General features: G+C 54.0%; 2 protein-coding genes across 5 annotated transcripts in view; one reads left to right on the forward strand and one right to left on the reverse strand.

The window, feature by feature from the left end:
* Positions 1-332: 332 nt before the first annotated feature.
* On the forward strand, positions 333-5,408 carry PTMA (prothymosin alpha). The gene is made up of 5 exons (XM_007125016.4): positions 333-574; positions 3,385-3,456; positions 3,709-3,802; positions 4,313-4,386; positions 4,664-5,408. The coding sequence occupies exons 1-5, from the start codon at positions 530-532 to the stop codon at positions 4,709-4,711; spliced, it is 333 nt and encodes a 110-aa protein (XP_007125078.1). The 5' UTR covers positions 333-529; the 3' UTR covers positions 4,712-5,408.
* Positions 5,409-16,840: 11,432 nt separating this feature from the next.
* The window catches only part of PDE6D (phosphodiesterase 6D), a 56,043-nt gene continuing 54,544 nt past the window's right edge, over positions 16,841-18,339 (reverse strand). For 2 of the 4 annotated variants that reach the window (XM_028482659.2, XM_028482654.2), the window contains exon 7: positions 16,842-17,628. In XM_028482659.2, the coding sequence (XP_028338460.1) occupies positions 17,382-17,628 (247 nt within the window). In that variant the 3' untranslated portion in view covers positions 16,842-17,381. Of the gene's footprint in view, positions 17,629-18,339 lie in introns of all 4 variants that reach the window. The other 2 variants (XM_028482650.2, XM_055090494.1) reach the window with 2 other exon arrangements.

The raw sequence follows: 18,339 nt of genomic DNA on the forward strand, positions 1-18,339 counted from the left end.
AGGACCGGGGGCTGGGCGCGCAGCTTTGCCGCGCTTTGGCTTTTTGCGTCAGCAGCCCCAAGCAAAACAGCGGCGGGAGCGCGCGCCCCGAGCGCGAGCGCGCGCCCCTCCCCCACAGCGTTGGTGCAGATGAGACCCAGCAAACTCAGGCCTTGAATGACAGTACGGCCGGCGACTGCGCAGCGCGGGACGCACGAAGGCACTGCCGCTTTAAGCATGCTTGCCCATTGTTCGGAATCGAGCCAATGAGTGAGCGCCCGCTCCCTGCTGTAAGCCAATAGCATTCGGGCAAGGGAGGCCGAGCGCCGCCCACTAATCTATATTAAAGGTTCTGGCGCCGCGTGAGTTCTCCACTGGCTGCTCTGAAAAGCCATCTTTGCATTGTTCCCGTGTCCGGCTCCCCGCTCGCCGCAGCCACCTTCGCCGCGCGCCTCCTCCGCCGCCGCGGACTCCGGCAGCTTTATCGCCAGAGTCGTCGAATTCCCGCTTTCTTTTTAATCCGTGCATCGGATCACCGGCGTGCCCCATCATGTCAGACGCGGCCGTGGACACCAGCTCCGAAATCACCACCAAGGTGAGGTTAGACGCCGCCCGCCCCTTTGGGGTTCGCGCGCCGCCACCACCGGAGCGGTGTTTGGCGCGCGGCACCTGGGTACCCCGAGCCCGCTGTTGCTCCCTTCTGCGGGGAGCCCGCCCGCCCCCAGCCTAGGCCCCCAGGCAGCCCACTCTTTGTGCTTGCGGGGGAGGGGGCGGGAAGCACCGCGGGCAAACGTGATGCCCGTCGGGGAGTGGGCCGGGGGCCCTCAGGGACCCGGAGGGGCTGGCGCGGAGGCTGAGAGGCGGCTGCTCCACGGCTCTCGAAACTTGTTTGTGACTCGTCTGAGTGGCGGCGGGAGGATAGGGGCCGGGCTGGGGGTCGTCGGCCCGCGGGGCGCACGGAAATAACTTTGAAACTCCAGCGCGTTTGGAATCGGAAGTGCTGGGGGGGGCGCGTGTGCGGGCGCGGACCGGCTGCGGGAAGTGGCGGCTCCGCGGCGAGCGCCCGCCGGCGGCGCTGCTCTTTGTTCGGCGCCGGACCGCCGCGTTTCGCGCCTTGTAGTGGGTCCGAGGAGGCTTATCTGGACTAAGGTCTGATAAGGCGGAGTGGGGCGGCGGGCCGGCGGGCCGCGACGTCGGTTGTCTCCGCGGAGGTGTGAAGATCTTCTCCGCCCTGGGTGCCCTCGGGGAGGTGGGGGTGGGCGTCCGGGGTGGGGGGTAGAGTGCCGGGAGCAGCCGCCCAGCTTCAGTAATTCTCCAGCAATACCGGGCTTGACTGAGGAGGAGGCGAGCCTACGCGCCGGAGGGGAGGAAACGGAAAGTGAAGGAGCGGCGCGCCGGGGCGATGATGGGCGCCCCCCGCGGCTGCCCGGGGGCACCGTATTTGCGGCTGCTCCGGAGGCTACGCGGGCGAACAAAAGCTGCGGCCGCGACTGGCTTGTTGCGGGGTCGAACCGGGCACCAGAGGCTGTTGGGGCCCGGTGCTGCGGGTTCAGTGCCCTCGGTTTTGAGGCCCTGCGCGTTTGGCGCAGCTTCGCTCCTGCGCGCCGCATCGGTCCCGCTGCCTGCCCCGGGGAGTGTCTCTGCCCTCGGCGGGAGCACGGTACTTTCAGGAGGGACCGTTTTTTTATCCTTCGGCCCTTGTCCGCGCCTCTGTCGTGCCCCTGCAGGGACGGGCGCGAGTCACCTTGGTGTCTCCTTAACCCCTGTGCCCCTGGCGTCACCTCTGGTTCTTTCCAGGAACGACTCCCCCGAAGGAGCGGAGATTGGGACCCGGATCTTCTCAGGGGCTCCCTCCGGCCCTCTCTGGGCCCAGCCGGGGAACTAGTTTGGAGGAGAGGGTCAGCCCTACCCAACGCGGGCTTTCGCTTTCCTCCAAGGTGATTTCCCGTTAAGAGCAATAGAGTCCTGTGGAGTGCGTCTCCGACGGCCTCGGGCTGTGGGACTGAAAAGGCCCGGCGGACTTCGGGGCAGCCTCCCGCGGGACTTTGCCCGCCAAATGCAGAGACTTAGATGCCGCGCATCTAGGCCTGCGCGGGGAGGCGGCGGGGGCGTCCAGAGGCCGGGAAAGACAGGAGGCCAACTGGCGCGCGCTCGGCTGTGCCAGTGCCGTCCGCGGGCGCCGGGTCTGCGGGGTCAGGGGCGCACTCGGCTGCTCCGGGCCACGTGCTCCGCGCGCGCGGTGCGTGCAGAGGCCCGCGCGCAAAGCCCGCCGGGCGGGGGTGCGCGCCTGCGCGCCGCGACCTCCCCGCCCCCACAGCTCCCCGGGGCTCCGGCCACCAGGGGGCGGGAGCGGGCGGTGCCGGGGTCCGTTGTGGGCTGGACGGGGAGAAGCTGGAGGACGGGGCCGGCAGGTGCCCGGGGGCTGTTCGCAGGACGACTGCTGAGCGCCCTCCGCTCCCGCGCCGTTCGACGTCTGTTTGTGATGGCGGCGGAGTCTGCCGCACTGAAAAAGTTACGGGGCTTCGGAGTGTCCACGGCGGCGCTGCCCTTTGGAACCCGGGCCGTGGCCGCCTTGCGAGGCGCGGTCCGACGGACGCAGAGCTAACCCGCGGACGGGCGAGAGAGGCAGGGACGGAAATAGGGCGCTGCGGGCGGAGCGCCTCTGAGTGCCAAAAGGCCTCGCTCGGGCCCAGGAGAGCGTCTCCTGAGCCCGCGCCCATTTCCAGGCATCGGTCTGCCACCTCCTGGGACAGCTGTTGGGTATGGAGGGATTGGTGGGATTCCGGTTCCTTAAGATAAAAAAAAAAAAACCCGTGCGCTTGTCAGGTCCTGCGTTACCGAGGGCTTGGAGCTCGAGCGCGGCTGCGGGGCCTCTGGCTGGTGAGGCTGCTTCCCCGGTTTTGCTCCCTCCCATCGCCTTCCCAGGCTAGTCCACCCACGGGAGTCCTCCCGCGATGTCAGGGCCCTCCCCCCATTGCCTTATTTGTTTACGGCACATACCTGGTGTCTTCCAAGAAGGATTTGTGAGAGGCGGAGCTCCCTGTGGTTGGAAACAAGTACGTGAAGAGTGTGTGAGTGAAGTGTTCCCAGGCTCGTCCTCCCGGCCAGACAGGTTTCGGGCTGTGGTGCCACATGGCTCCTTTCCTAAGAAGCATGAGTAAAGCCCCAGGGGGAACAACCGTCGTGGGCCCTTTTTTTAAAGAGTGTTTGTTTTTAAGGGTTGAGAAGTAGGACGAAATCCTGACCATAGACACTCAGTATCCTGTGCTCCGTCCACCTGTAACATTCAGCTTTTAGCTTTGGACATCCAGATCAGCACTGCATCCCTCGTACTTGAAGCCCTGGGCTCCTTTGGCAGCCCTGGGTTGCTCAAAAGACTGACTGGCTTCCTTTTCCGTTTTGAAGGACTTAAAAGAGAAGAAGGAAGTTGTGGAGGAGGCGGAGAATGGGAGAGAGGCACCTGCTAACGGAAATGCTGTGAGTGTCCACCTTGGACATGACCCTGTAGCAGCTCCTGGCTAAGATTTCTTACTTAGACTTTGGGCTTAATCCGGGGCGGGGGAGGGGGCTGAGGCCTTGGACAGTTATGTGTCAGGATCTCTTGGTGGAGGTTCAGGGGGCATCTCTTAGGTGGTCTGGTCTGTAGAAGCATTGGGCAGGGTCTGGAAGAAGGGATGTGGCAGAGTGATGTTCTGTCCTCATCCGTAAGCTGGTCTGTTTTCTGTCGAGAACGAGGAAAATGGGGAGCAGGAGGCCGACAATGAGGTAGATGAAGAAGAGGAGGAAGGCGGGGAGGAAGAGGAGGAGGAGGAGGAAGGTGATGGTGAGTAGCCTTGTCTCTTGTTTGGGGGGTACCTTTTTCTGTCTTCTCTAGCAAATGGGGAGGGATTGGGGGCTCCCCGGGGGGGCAGATCGAACGGACCACCTACGACTGGGCTTGCACCCGCAGAGCTGGCATCTTTTTCCTCGCTTTAGGTTAGTGGTGTGGAGCTGTGCCCCAAACACCACGGTCACACTCCCACTGGAGAGTGCCGTCCACACACTGATCGGTCGGTCTGGCTTCTCTGGCTTTCGCTTGCGCCTTCTTTTCTCTGGAGACAAGATGTCTGCGATGGGGCAGTGTGGGTGCCCTGACTGCCCAGTTCGTCAGGCAGCAGAGACAGATCGGGGCACTCCATCCTGCCAAGACTGTTACTGGGAGATTGCCCAAGGAGCTGTAGTTTTGCTGTCCCCCTCCTCGTTTCTGGCTGCCACTGCGTGGGGGAGAGTACCAAGACCCTCCCTGGTTGGCTAAGGAAGGCAGAGTGCTTTACCTGGGCTTTATTCTCTCCAGGTGAGGAAGAGGATGGAGATGAAGATGAGGAGGCTGAGGCTGCTACAGGCAAACGGGCAGCTGAAGATGACGAGGTGGGTCTGGTCTAGCTTGACGCGGGGAGAGGGGTGGGATCTGAGGCCCTAAAACTGGAGGGGCTGATGGGACTTCAGTAGTTGTAGTTGGCGTGGTGGGTGGTCCCGAGTGGTTCCCTTCTCATCTTGAGCAGGAACAGGAAGGAACATGGGCCCAGCCTCCCAGAGGCCTCTGGGGCTGCTTGTGCCCGTCTTGGCTCTGCCAGCAGGAGCTGAGGCAGTTGGTGGGTGGGCCCGGTGGGTTGCAAAGGGACCTTGACCTTCCTTCCCTTCCCAGGATGACGATGTTGACACCAAGAAGCAGAAGACCGATGAGGATGACTAGACAGCAAAAAAGGAAAAGTTAAACTTAAAAGGCCACCGTGACCTATTCACCCTCCACTTCCCGTCTCAGAATCTAAACGTGGTCACCTTCGAGTAGAGAGTCCTGCCTGCCCGCCCGCCCACTGCGGGCAGTGCCACCGCAGATGACACGCGCTCTCCACCACCCAACCAAAACCACAACGCGAATTTGCAACAGGGGAGGAAAAAAGAACCAAAACTTCCAAGGCCCTGCTTTTTTTCTTAAAGTACTTTAAAAAGGAAAATTTGTTTGTATTTTTTATTTACATTTTATATTTTTGTACATATTGTTAGGGGGTCAGCCATTTTTAATGATCTCGGATGACCAAACCAGCCTTCGGAGCGTTCTCTGTCCTACTTCTGACTTTACTTGTGGTGTGACCATGTTCATTATAATCTCAAAGGAGAAAAAAAACCTTGTAAAAAAAGCAAAAACAACAACAAAAAAACAATCTTATTCCGAGCATTCCAGTAACTTTTTTTGTGTATGTACTTAGCTGTACTATAAGTAGTTGGTTTGTATGAGATGGTTAAAAAGGCCAAAGATAAAAGGTTTCTTTTTTTTCCTTTTTTTGTCTATGAAGTTGCTGTTTATTTTTTTTGGCCTGTTTGATGTATGTGTGAAACAATGTTGTCCAACAATAAACCGGAATTTTATTTTGCTGAGTTGTTCTAACAAAGCTGTCTCAAGCCTGGTTTTTCTGTTTTGGTTTCTTTTGGTTTCTGTGTTTCTTCTTTTGGTTTTGGGGGCAAGGAGAAGAGGGGAGGATCTTGAACTCTGGCCCAGCTGTCCTTCCTGGGGACAGTGGATTTGAAGACACCAGTCGGGGGGGAGATTGTCCCCTTGGCCAGCAGGGTCTGGTGGGTGGCCATGCTAGTCTAAGACTGAGCTGTAGTTGGCTGGTGGGACGTGGTGGGAGCACTGGGGCTATGGGCTGGAAGGGGAGCCACTTACCAGGTTGGTCCCTTCCTACTGATTTGTACTGGGAGCCTCTTCTCAGGACCCTGTCATTGGGTGCTGCCACGTTAACCCGGTTGCCCTGGCAGGAGGTGTATACATCTCCAGGCACTCTGGGGGAACGGGGTACGAGTGGGGCTGCCCTTTGGAACCAGGGGGTGGGGTGGGGTGTGTGTGTGAGCCCAGGGCCAAAGATCCCAGAGATGCCACCTCCCAGTGTGGGCAGCTGGTAGCTGGCCCTTCACCTCAAAGGCCTCACTGGATTTTCCTGGCCACAGAATGGCTCCCCCTGGTGGTGACATGTGGTACCTTCTGGTCCCTTAGGACATAGTTCCAGGGCAATAATGCAGCCTTGCCCTCATTTTCCAAACTCTGGCCTCCAGGAGAAACAAATACCTTGGTGTCTTGGGGGGGGGGCGGGGGGGGCAGCACCCTACCCATTAAACACAGGGGTGGTAGGTGAGCTGTTTTGATAGGTGAGCAGTGAGGAGAGCAAACTGGAGGAAGTGTGACCTCAAACTCAGGCCCTCAGGGAGAGAGGTGACTCAGGCCCTCAGGGAGAGAGGTGACTGTTCAGAGCCCTCTAAGAAACTTCTGGGGTCCACAGATGAGCTTCATGGGCTGAAGCCCCCTGCAAGCACCCATGGTGTGTGGTATGCCTTCTCTAGGGGTCAGGGAGGGTTGAAACCCCAGGGTTGGGGGAGCCTGGAATTTGCTTTGATTTTTTTTTTTTTTTTTTTTTTTGCTTTGATTTTTAAGGTGGAGAGGCTGCAGGAGCCACCTCTGCCGGCTGGATGACGCTGGCAGCCTCTTGTCCCTCCTGAATGCAATTTCCTCAGCCTGGAGTACCGAGTCTGTCCTGCAGGCCGGGCTGACTGGGCAGAGGACGGGGTAGGGACCCAGAAGCTGCACACTCTCCCTCCTCACCCCTGCCCTCTGACACTGGCCACGTGGTGTTCCTTGCGTAGCCTCTGAGCTGGCTGGGGTGCGGGCACACTGCTTTATCTCAAGGGAGAGCCCTTGGGACCCCAGCGCCTCCTGATGGGAGGAGACATTGTAGGGTATTTCATCTACACCCTTCTCCCTCTCTCCCTCCCTCTCAGGCCCCCACCACTTGCATTAAGGAGTCATCAGTCTTCAAGACAAGTTGGTGGGGGGGGGTGTGAATGGGGGGGAGCAAATGTTAATAACCGGGTATCCATTTACAACTCCTTCAGATGGGCCATTGATACGGGTGCTCTGAGCACAAGGACAAGAGGAACTGACAAAGCAGGGAGGGCTTCCCGGGGGAGGTGGCATTGACTCTGAGACTGGAAGGGTCAGGAGGATGAAAAAAAGATGCGTGTGTGGGGGGGTGTTTTTTGTGGGGGAGGAGCAGTGCGTGGGCAGCCCTGGTTCAGGAGGCCACAGAGGGCACATGGGCAAAAAGGAGAGGCAAGGACAGGCAATCTGAGCCAGGTACGGAGGTAGGATTTGGGGAAGCATGGAGGTTTTAAATAGGAAAACTCCCTGGGAAGCACTAAAGTGACATCTGTGGAGGTAGTGTTGGGGAGGGGACTGGATTAAGGGAAGGTGCTGGGAGGGAGAGAACCGGGTCATCACGTGGGGTAAAGCGTCTAGACTCAGGGATGAATTAATTGGACGTTGGATGCAGTTCCCACCAAGGATCCCAGGCTCAGGCCTGAGCCCTCTGGCACACCCGAAAGGGGCAGGAACTGAAGGTCTGGCGCCACGTGGTGGCCTCACTGTGTTTGAGGCTGTTGTGTGCACAGGTCTGGAGGGCGGGAGAGAGGCCTGGGCAGACCGGAGTAACCAAGGCTGAGGTGTGAACACAGTGGGCCAGGGCGAGGGCATAGCTAGAAGAGACAAGCCTAGTCACACCAGGGAGCCCACCAGACCGGGCACAGTCCCTCCCAGTAAGTGACAGCTCTGACACCAGGGCCACCTCCCCTTTGCCCGGCGCCTGGCCTCCCTCACTCACCAGCCACATCAGCCTCCTTGTGCCCGTGGCAAGCCTGGTCCTCCCTCAGGGCCTTTGCACTTGCTTTTTTCGCCCCAGGAATGCCTGCTCCCAGACTTCTCACTACTTGCTCCGTGTTAGGCCTCAGTACTAACGTTATTTCCCCAGAGAGGCCTTCCCTAGTCCCCAGTTCTCTCCTTGGCCGCACAGCAATTCTCATACCAGCAACGTGAGCTTGTATATTTACCTGTTTGTGTGTTTTTTGGCTGTCCCCCACTGAGGTCAGGGGCCACTTCTCACTCACCAGTTTTCCTGCACACGGTAAGTATTCTGTCCATTCATTTGTTCATTCATCCCTCCACTCGCTTATTTACCAGATGCTCTGTCTGTGCCAGGCACTGTTCTAGGCTCCAGAGATCCGGAGAGGAGCAGGAAAGACAGAGCAGGACACCTCCTGCTGGTGGGATGGCATTCCACACCTCGTCTCTCCCACACTTGTGGTTTCTGCCAGGCCCCTGTGTTCTGGGAGGGCCTCGCCCTTCACAGGAGCTGGAGCCTGTGGAGCGTGGAGTGAGCATGCAGTGTGGAGGCCCCAGGCTGCCCGTGTCCCCTTGAGCTGTCCCCTAACTGCTGAGTCAAGGCCAGACCAAGGCTTTGGTACCAGGGACCCTCTGACCTGTGTGCCCATCCCACGTTCCCTGCCAGGCTGGGCTGCTGGCCCCTCGAGGCAAGACCAGATGTTCTTTGTCCTGCTGCCCAGGGTGGCTCGTCCTGCGGATGTGCCCAGGGTGGCTCGTCCTGCGGATGTTCCCAAGGCCCTAGAGGGGGCCTAGAGGCGGTCTCCAAGGCAGGGGAAGGGGTCTAGGAAGACCACATAACAGACGACATGGAGCTGGGATCAGGTGTAACCCAGTTTGGAACTATAACCCCCAAACCCCGCAGAAAGGAAGACAGAAGCTTAGTTAGCCCTGTCCAGACACAGACATGCAGCCATGTTCGTATGGAGCAAGTAACTGAACTCTGTGGGGCCTCTATCTCCTCCTCTGCAGGAAGGGAATAATAGCATGAGGGTTAGGGTTAGGGTTAGGGTTGGGTGGTGGAGAGCACGTGTCATCTGCGGTGGCGCTGCCCACAATGGGCGGGCGGGCAGGCGGGACTCTCTACTCGAAGGTGACCACGTTTAGATTCTGAGACGGGAAGTGGAGGGTGAATAGGTCACGGTGGCCTTTTAAGTTTAACTTTTCCTTTTTCGCTATCTAGTCATCCTCATCTGTCTTCTGCTTCTTGGTGTCAACATCGTCATCCTGGGAAGGGAAGGACGGTCAAGGTCCCTTTGCAACCCACCGGGCCCACCCACCAACTGCCTCAGCTCCTGCTGGCAGAGCCAAGACGGGCACAAGCAGCCCCAGAGGCCTCTGGGAGGCTGGGCCCATGTTCCTTCCTGTTCCTGCTCAAGAGCTGCCTTTCTGAGGGTCTCACGTCTGCGCTGAGCTCCCAGCACCCCCTTTCCCATCTGCACTGCCTCATACCTCCAAAGGTTTGGTCTGGAACAGCCCTTGTTGCCTTCAGCAGAACCCACTTTTCTCTAGTCCGGAGCTTAGTACACAATTTATCACTACCTGGGACCCTCAGGGTCCAGGGTCACCTTGATCCTACTCCTAACGTCCCCTCCAAGGGCAAAGACAGGGTGCCCAAGGAGGCCAAGTTGGAAGATTTGTGAGGAACAGGCGCCCTCTGGTGGGTATAGGGAACTGCATGCGGCTCCCCTGCGTTCTGCTCAGTCCAGGAAAGAGCCCTTCAGTGGCCCCTGGGCCTAGGAAACGCAGCCACAGCAACTCCCAGCTCCCAACATGATCTTCCTCCCTCTCTGTTGCTGGCACCTCAGTCAGACATAAAAGTCAGTACTCATTTCCCAAGCCTTCCCTCTGGGCAGCTGATGGCCCATCTCAGGGGTCTGGTCCTTTTCCTGGAGGGGAGACCCCAGGCCTCCCCAGACAGAGCCAGAGCTGAGGCCAGGGTTGGCTCCTGTGGAGCCATGGACCTTCCCTGGGTTCTGGACCCCTGGGCTCCCTGTTGTTTAGTTCTGTTCAAAGGCTTGGTGTGCAGAACGCCCTCCTTGGGCAGGCCCAGCTCTTGGCTGTCTCTGGGCCCTATGGTAGGACTGCTCACAGTGGCTGCTGCCCTGAGTGCAGCCTTGGGGCCTTCAGCTGCTTGGAACTGGGGGCGGGGGGCGGGGCTTCCCAGCTGCACTCCCTGGCACTCTGAGCTGCCTGCCAGTCTGCCCCAGACCTGAGTGTCAGCATCTGGGGTCGCCTCTCCACAGCTCCACTGCTGGCCCAGGGGCCCAAAGCCCTCCTAGATCCAGTCCTACCAGGGCCCTGATATCCAGCCTCCTCTGTGGCTTCCTGTGTCCTGGATGCAGGCCAGCCCTGCCTGCCTCAGGCCCCTGGCCACCCTGTGGTTCCCTCCTGGTGGAAGCTGCTTCAGGAGGATGAAAACCCCGGTAACAGCTTTACTTGGGGTAGTCCAGTTCTGCAGTGTGGCTGATTGTCCATCCCAACCTCAAGCCTTTGAAGGCAAGGGCAGGGCTGTCCTCAGGTACTACCTCCTCCTCTCCAGAGACCTCAGCCTGGGTCTGGTCTGAGCTCAGAGAGGTGATGAAAGCTCAAATTAGGAAATGCAGCTGAAACATTCTAAGGCTGCCTGGGACATTGACCTTATATACTGGGTGAATGATATGTGCATTATTTATGGAGAAGGCCTAGCAGCCAGTGGCTGGTGTGGATTCCATGAAGTCCTGGGCATAGCCAAGAACCCAGCTTGGAAGGGTGTATGCCCTCATGAGCCTGCTGCCCATGGCAACAAGAAGTGCCAGGTGGTCATTTGAGACAAGCTCATTTCACAGGCACCCATGCTGGGGCCCAGCTGTGAGGCTCCTGGCAGGGAGCAGATCCCTTGCAGGAAGCAGATGCTGGTGAGAATTCCAGAAGGTACTGGGGACATCTGTTTTTTTTGCCACCAGCAGCCTTTACCCTTCTCTTGGCAATAATTTCCTGAAACTGTCCAGTTCGCCTCCTGGAGAATTTCCTCTCCCCCAATCTTAATCAAGCCCCACAGGCAGGATGTGACTCAGTCCTGGCCAATCAGTACCTGAAGCCTTCCCACTCCCCCATGCCTACTGATTGGCTCAGAGCTGGCACATGACCCAAGTTGATCCAATCAGAGTGAGCCCTGAGATTTTTGATTGAGTTGCTGGGAAGGGAACAAACTCAGGCCTGAGCCTTGAACTTAGGCAGCTGAGTGAGAAGCTGAGGCTGCAGCCCACACAGATAGGAGCAGAACTGAGCCAAGAGGAAGAGGAACCCTAAGTTCTGATGACATCGCTTGAGCCCGAGTCCAGCAATGCCTGAAGCTAGAACAATCTCTGGACTTTTAAATTATACAAGTCAGTAAATTTCTTCCTAGCTTGAGCTGGTTCCGGGTGGGTTTTCTGTGGTCTCTGAGTCATACTAGGAAACAGGAGAATACAGGGCTCCAGGTTCCAGTCTCCAAGGCCAACCAGGCCTCCATGAACAAAGACAGCTTGAAGAGGGAGGAGCACATATGTGTGGGGGATCGCTTCTCTGGTGTGGTTTCCAGGTTGAGAGGGTACAGAGGGAGGTGAATCAGCCTCAGAAGAGGCTGTGATGCTCCCTGTCCATCTCTCAGCAGGACTGCAGAGTACTGCTCCACTCATTCCCAGCCAGGGGGGAAGGGAGGGCCCAGGGTCCTCTGAGCTGCCCCTCTTGCATCACCAGCCTGGAGCGCCCCTTTCCCTCATCTCTAACCCCAGTACTCTCTGGTCCTCTGATCTCCCAGGGACTCAGTGAACTTCCAGTGTTCCCAGCTGTGCCTCATAGCCAAACGGTCTCATTGAACTAACTCAATTGCTCTGGGAGGCTCCTGGATAAGAGGTGAGACCCGTCATCTTTATGCAGCCCGGTGCCTCTGAACTGTCGCTCTGCCCCAAGTTGTGCCTGAGAGGTGAGATCCCCTGTTTGGAGAAGTGCTGGGCTAAACGGTGTTAAAAAGTGTCTTCTTTCCAAGGAACTCACTGGGTTTTTAATACACCAAGGAGTCGCCAAGAATAAGGTTTAGCATGCAGCTCATCCCAAGTTTTTTTGACCTGGATTTTTTTCACAGAAAGCCTATTAACATATTGAAGGACAATCATGTCCAGAAAAAGCTGATCTTGCACAACAAGGACCATCACCAGGGCTCAGGGAATATTTGCTGAACTAAGCAGACTTTGGGAAAGGATTCTTGGGAAGCGGTTCCACAGCCTGGCTCTCAGAGGCCTGCATGAGCCTCACACAGGCTCCCTCGGCTGCAGGTGGTCAGGTGGTCGGAGGCCCTGTGCTCATGGAAGTGCCCTTTGTCAACACAGCCCAGGAGGCGACTGCTATCAGTAAGTAGGTTGAGGGACAGCAAAGGGTGGAAACTGGTACAAACCTTTCTAGAAAGCATTTGACCCTATATATCAAGATTCACAAAATATGTACGTACTTTTCTGACATAGAAACTCAGCTTCAATGCCATTCTGTATCCTAGGAAAACTTCTACCCCTTCTCACATAGTTATTCTCTGGGTCCTTTTTGCCAGTCTCCCTCCAATGTCCCAAGTCTGACTCTTGTGGTTTCCACTGGAGCCCGGGGCTGTGACCTGCTGGATAGAGATGCTGGGCAGTCACCTAGCCTTGAAGGGGCTGAGGAAGGGTGGGTTCCAGTCGCAGGGGGAAGTGACAGTGGCTTCTACAATTCTGACCCCCTCTGTCAACACTGTCCCTGGTGAGCTGCTCTACTAGTCAGCCTCGCAGTGAGCATCTCTCCCCAGGAGAAGCTCATTCCTTTCCTTGGAGACAGTGTGGTCTGAACCCATTTTAAAGAAAGAATATTAACTGATCTTGGCACCAAATGTGTCCCAGTATTAGGTGGGTGGGCTTTCTGTTATTTTCCTGCTCTGCTCGGGGCACCTGCCAAAATCACCAACAGTGACTTGACTTTTTTTTGGTCTGTGTTGTGTCTTCCTCGCTGCGCGCGTGCTTTCTCTAGTTGCGGCGAGCAGGGGCTACTCTTCGTTGTCGCCAAGAATAAGGTTTAGCATGCAGCTCATCCCAAGTTTTTTTGACCTGGATTTTTTTCACAGAAAGCCTATTAACATATTGAAGGACAATCATGTCCAGAAAAAGCTGATCTTGCACAACAAGGACCATCACCAGGGCTCAGGGAATATTTGCTGAACTAAGCAGACTTTGGGAAAGGATTCTTGGGAAGCGGTTCCACAGCCTGGCTCTCAGAGGCCTGCATGAGCCTCACACAGGCTCCCTCGGCTGCAGGTGGTCAGGTGGTCGGAGGCCCTGTGCTCATGGAAGTGCCCTTTGTCAACACAGCCCAGGAGGCGACTGCTATCAGTAAGTAGGTTGAGGGACAGCAAAGGGTGGAAACTGGTACAAACCTTTCTAGAAAGCATTTGACCCTATATATCAAGATTCACAAAATATGTACGTACTTTTCTGACATAGAAACTCAGCTTCAATGCCATTCTGTATCCTAGGAAAACTTCTACCCCTTCTCACATAGTTATTCTCTGGGTCCTTTTTGCCAGTCTCCCTCCAATGTCCCAAGTCTGACTCTTGTGGTTTCCACTGGAGCCCGGGGCTGTGACCTGCTGGATAGAGATGCTGGGCAGTCACCTAGCCTTGAAGGGGCTGAGGAAGGGTGGGTTCCAGTCGCAGGGGGAAGTGACAGTGGCTTCTACAATTCTGACCCCCTCTGTCAACACTGTCCCTGGTGAGCTGCTCTACTAGTCAGCCTCGCAGTGAGCATCTCTCCCCAGGAGAAGCTCATTCCTTTCCTTGGAGACAGTGTGGTCTGAACCCATTTTAAAGAAAGAATATTAACTGATCTTGGCACCAAATGTGTCCCAGTATTAGGTGGGTGGGCTTTCTGTTATTTTCCTGCTCTGCTCGGGGCACCTGCCAAAATCACCAACAGTGACTTGACTTTTTTTTGGTCTGTGTTGTGTCTTCCTCGCTGCGCGCGTGCTTTCTCTAGTTGCGGCGAGCAGGGGCTACTCTTCGTTGTGGTGCGCAGGCTTCTCATTGCGGTGGCTTCTCTTGTTGCAGAGCACGGGCCTTAGAGCGAGCGGGCTTCAGGAGTTGTGGCACGTGGGCTTTAGTAGTTGTGGCTCGCGGGCTCTAGAGCGCAGACTCGGTAGTTGTGGCACACGGGTTTAGTTGCTCTGCGGCATGTAGGATCTTCCTGGACCAGGGATGGAATCCATGTCCCCTGCATCGGCGGGAGGATTCTTAACCACTGCGCCACCCGGGAAGTCCCTTGACTTTTGAATGGTAGTCTCTCGTTATGCAATGACATTTTTCAGTGGGCACTCCCAGTGGCTACTTGACTCCCTGGGAGGCAGAGGAGGTGTTTGTGGACAGAGGAAAGGTTTTCCTCTGCAAATGATTGTGTGCCTCCTTCAAAATGCCACCAAATCCAACTGAGCTCCCAGAATTCTGTGCCATAATGATATCATTTGAGCCTGGAAACGCTTGAGGATCACTATGGTCATAAAACCATTTCAATATCATAAAACGTCTACTTTTAAGTAAATGTGAACCCTCAAAGAAAAACCTTAGCCTAGTTCTACCAGATGCATTATAGATCGTTGCTGAATACAAGCCAATTAAAAAAGTAATAATCAGTAGACAATCTGCCAGAAGAGATAATGTGGATTACAATTCTGGCCAAGGGTTGGGCCCCAAGTAACCAATACGTATGACCAACAATGTACCATGAAAGAAAACCAATGACATAATACAGCTTCTGTAATAACACAAAACAGTGAAATGAAATTCCAGTTCTGTAAATAGGTAGACCAATCATGTACGGCTTGATTATACAGGGGTGTCCTGTGCAGCATTCAGAGAGCGTACTGTATAGCTCAAAATACACACTTTAGCCCAACACAAAAGTAATAATTATAATATATATGAAACATTCAAGTGACAATAATCTTGCTTATCCTCTTGTAATTGAGAGGAGTTGTTTGGGGGATGACTTGAATAAACCAAGTCACTTATGAAGTCATTCTAAGAAATTTGAGTAAATGCCTTTTTTTTTTTTTTTTTTTACTTTGAATACATTTCCTTCAATAAGTGCAACAATTTAAAAGCATTCCACGGTGGGGGACTTCCTTGGTGGCGCAGTGGTTAAGAATCTGCCTGCCAATGCAGGGGACACGGGTTTGATCCCTGGTCCGGGAAGATCCCACATGCCGCAGAGCAACTAAGCCCATGCACCACAACAACTGAAGCCTGTGCACCTAGAGCCCAAGCTCCGCAACAAGAGAAACCACCACAATGAGAAGCACACGCATCGCAACGAAGAGTAGCCTCTACTCGCCGCAACTAGAGAGAGCCCGCGTGCAGCAACGAAGACCCAACACAGCCAAAAATAAATAAAATAAAATAAATTGATTTAAAAAAGAAATAAAAGCATTCCATGGGGGACTTCCCTGGTGGTCCAGTGGTTAAGACTCTGCGCTCCCAACGCAGGGGGCCTGGGTTCAATCCCTGGTTGGGAACTAAGATCCCGCATGCCACACAGAGCAGCCAAAATAAATAAATAAAATTAAAAAAAAAAAAAAGCATTCCATGGAACGAAAGGCTGTCTCTGAGTTCAGGGCTGGCTGGTCAATATGCATTTGATGCTACTGCTGCCAGGGATGTTTGTGTGCGTGTCTGTTTCTTTTCTTTAAAAAAAACTTTTAAAATTTATTTATTTAATTCATTTGGATGTGCTGGGTCTTAGTTGCGGCATGCGTGATCTTCACTGCTGCATGCAGGATCTAGTTCCCTGACCAGGGATTGAACCCAGGCCCCCGACGTTGGGAGCACAGAAAACCACTGGGAAACCAGGGAAGTCCCTGCATGTGTGTTTCTAACCCTCTGAAAGGCATAATTTTAAACTAAGGGCTTTATCAGAGATCTCTGAATGCTCTTTGTTTACAGTAATCTTTGTGTCTCAGCAATTTTTTTCACGGTGCAACTAGGTCAAAACAAATAACTAACAATTCTATTTATTAAGTAGTTAGGTCCAAACAACTTATTAAGTATTTATGTCCTAATTTAGTAGCTGTCGTATTATTTTGGAAAAAGAAAAGCCACATAGATTGAGAGAAAAAATATTTTTCTTTCATTTATCATCACAGTGACTTACTAATGGAGTGTGTGCGCCTGTTGGGCTCTGCACAGCTTCTCAAACCTGGAAACAGATTGGACACCACTCCCCTCATTTCCTGTTCACGCTGATTTTGAGCAGTGTATGACACATGTCCCATATCACTGCATTTCCTTTAAAAACTGAAAGATCCTATGGCACCCCTGTGAACTTGCTGCAGTGCCCTGGGGTGCCTCGGTGTATGGTTTGGGAACCAAATGTATCTACCAGATTTCTGCTTCTCAGTCCACTGTATTGCATCCCTCAGTTTATTCAAAGTTATAGTTGAAGCTGCTCAGTTTCAGACCAAATAAAAACACCAAAAAGAACTGCTAAGCCATTTAACGTTTTCACTTTGAGGACCATTTTAACAGTGCATTTTGAATGCTGCAAAACAATTACCAGGTCACTAGCAAGAAATTCTAAAAATAAACTCGACAATACCCAGGAATTGGTGAGCAGATGCACATCCTGGGGCTCTCTGGTTGTGATGTGAAGGATAAATCAAAAGGCGAGGCCATGCCATCAGCTGGACTGGCCCCAGATGGTTATAGGAAGTGCGGCCGGGGTGGTAGGGATGGAGGACACTATAGGGGAGATGGTTATGAAGCTAAGTGAATAGGCCTCCGTCTACTGGACTGCTGGGCAGCCGACCCTCCCCACTAACCTCTAGGAAGTTCTCATCTTTCCCCCACACCTGGGCAGATGTTTCTATCTAGCCTTTCCATCCAGGCCTGAGGGGTGGAGGAAAGCGAGGACATCAGCACTGGGCCTCTTTGCCCTGCTTCCTCCTCTCCATCCTTCGCAGGGTGGAAGGGGAGGCTGTCACTCCTCCCACAAGGCAGGGCGCCTTCCCTGTCATACCGAGTCCTTTGTAGTATCAAGTGTGACACATCTGGTTCTTACTTTGTTGATGACAGGTTAAGGGATTTAAAAAATCTTTTCCTTTGAGTAAATCCTGGCTTTCCAGACTGTTGGCTTGCTGGGGACACATCAATCCTGTTTTGGGGTCAAAAGCTGAATGCTGACTTCTTTCCGTTTCTTCACCTCCTCATTTCAGACATGCTGCCCTTGCACTGTCCTGTTTTCTTCAGAGCACTGATTACTATCTGAAATTAACTGCTTTCTGTCTCCTCTCATTAGAATCTAATGGTAGAGACTTCACTCATCTTGTCCAACAAGTGTCTCCACCACTTATAACAGTGTCTGGTACATAAAAAGTGCTCAATAAATATGCATGCAGTGAATGTATAATGTTTAAAGAATTTGCACAAGTGGGAATTCCCTGGTGGTCCAGTGGCTGGGACTCCGAGCTTCCACTGTACCCGGGGGCATGGTTTTGATCCCTGGTTGGGGAACTAAGATCCTGCAAGCTGCGAGGTGCGGCCAAAAAAAAAAAGAAGAAGAATTTTGCACAAGCATTTTCTCAATATACAATAGCTAAAAAAAAAAAATCCCAAATCCACCAACAAACATTTTAGGGACAAGGCAGCTGGAAGAAAATGAAGAGCCTGCAAAGGGGCAAGGAGCAGACACTCAGCAAAGGGGCTCCCAGAGTCCCAGCAGATAAAGAAGGACTGGACGGGGGCAGTGGCTCAGTGGAGTTCACTGATGCCTCAAAGGAGAGGAAGCCACAGGCCAGAGCCAGAAAGCCGTGGGTTGAGGAGTCAATGAGAGGTAGGGGGTGCAAAGAGTGAGTGGAGACAATTCCGAGAAGTTTGAATCTGTAGAGAAAGAAAAGGAGGGAGCAGGAGATGAAGGCCATGCGGAATTGAAGGCAAGCCTTATTTATAAAAGTTAATTTTTTTTTTAGGGCAACTTGAACATATTTTGTAGGCTGAGAGTTGAAGGATCCAGAGAAGAGAGGGCTTTCCTGATTTTTCTGAACTGCATGTAATCTCTTCTTCCTTTAAATGCCCACCTTGTCCTTCTCTTACGGCAGGCACTTATAATTGCTCAACTAGGGACAAAGCTCAGGAAAGGCAGGCCTGTGCCTCACACGACATCTTACTGATACACAGAACAGGCCTGTAAGTGTGGCCTGAATGTGGCTAGATCCTCTTTGGTAGACTGTGATTCCTCCACCCACTCACGCCTAACCAGGGCCAGACTCGGTGCTTCCGCATGTGTTCCATCACAGAAGTCACTCAGCACACTGGCCAGTAACACAGATGGGAAGATGGACGAGACTGTTTACTCACATCACACAGGAAACCTTAACCAAAACTCTCTAAATAGAGATCTATGTTTGACAGATTCTCTAAGTTCTCCCAAGTCTTTCTCAAAGGCCATGCTGCCTGGGATTCTTCTGTGTTCTTCTCTGAAGACCCTAAAATTCCTCTTGATTGCCCTGAGCAACTGACAGCTTCCCCTCACTGGCACAGGTCAGAACTCGGACCATCCTTTGTTCCTTAAGCATGATTGGAGAGCTCAGT

This window comes from Physeter macrocephalus, chromosome 2, assembly GCF_002837175.3.
Source record: "Physeter macrocephalus isolate SW-GA chromosome 2, ASM283717v5, whole genome shotgun sequence".
Classification (NCBI taxonomy): domain Eukaryota; kingdom Metazoa; phylum Chordata; class Mammalia; order Artiodactyla; family Physeteridae; genus Physeter; species Physeter macrocephalus.

Coding starts and splice junctions, on each gene's coding strand:
- PTMA (XM_007125016.4), top strand. CDS start 530: ATGTCAGACGCGGCCGTGGACACCAGCTCCGAAATCACCACCAAG. Junction 3,803..4,312: donor GGAGGAGGAGGAAGGTGATG/GTGAGTAGCCTT, acceptor TATTCTCTCCAG/GTGAGGAAGAGGATGGAGAT. Junction 4,387..4,663: donor GGGCAGCTGAAGATGACGAG/GTGGGTCTGGTC, acceptor TTCCCTTCCCAG/GATGACGATGTTGACACCAA.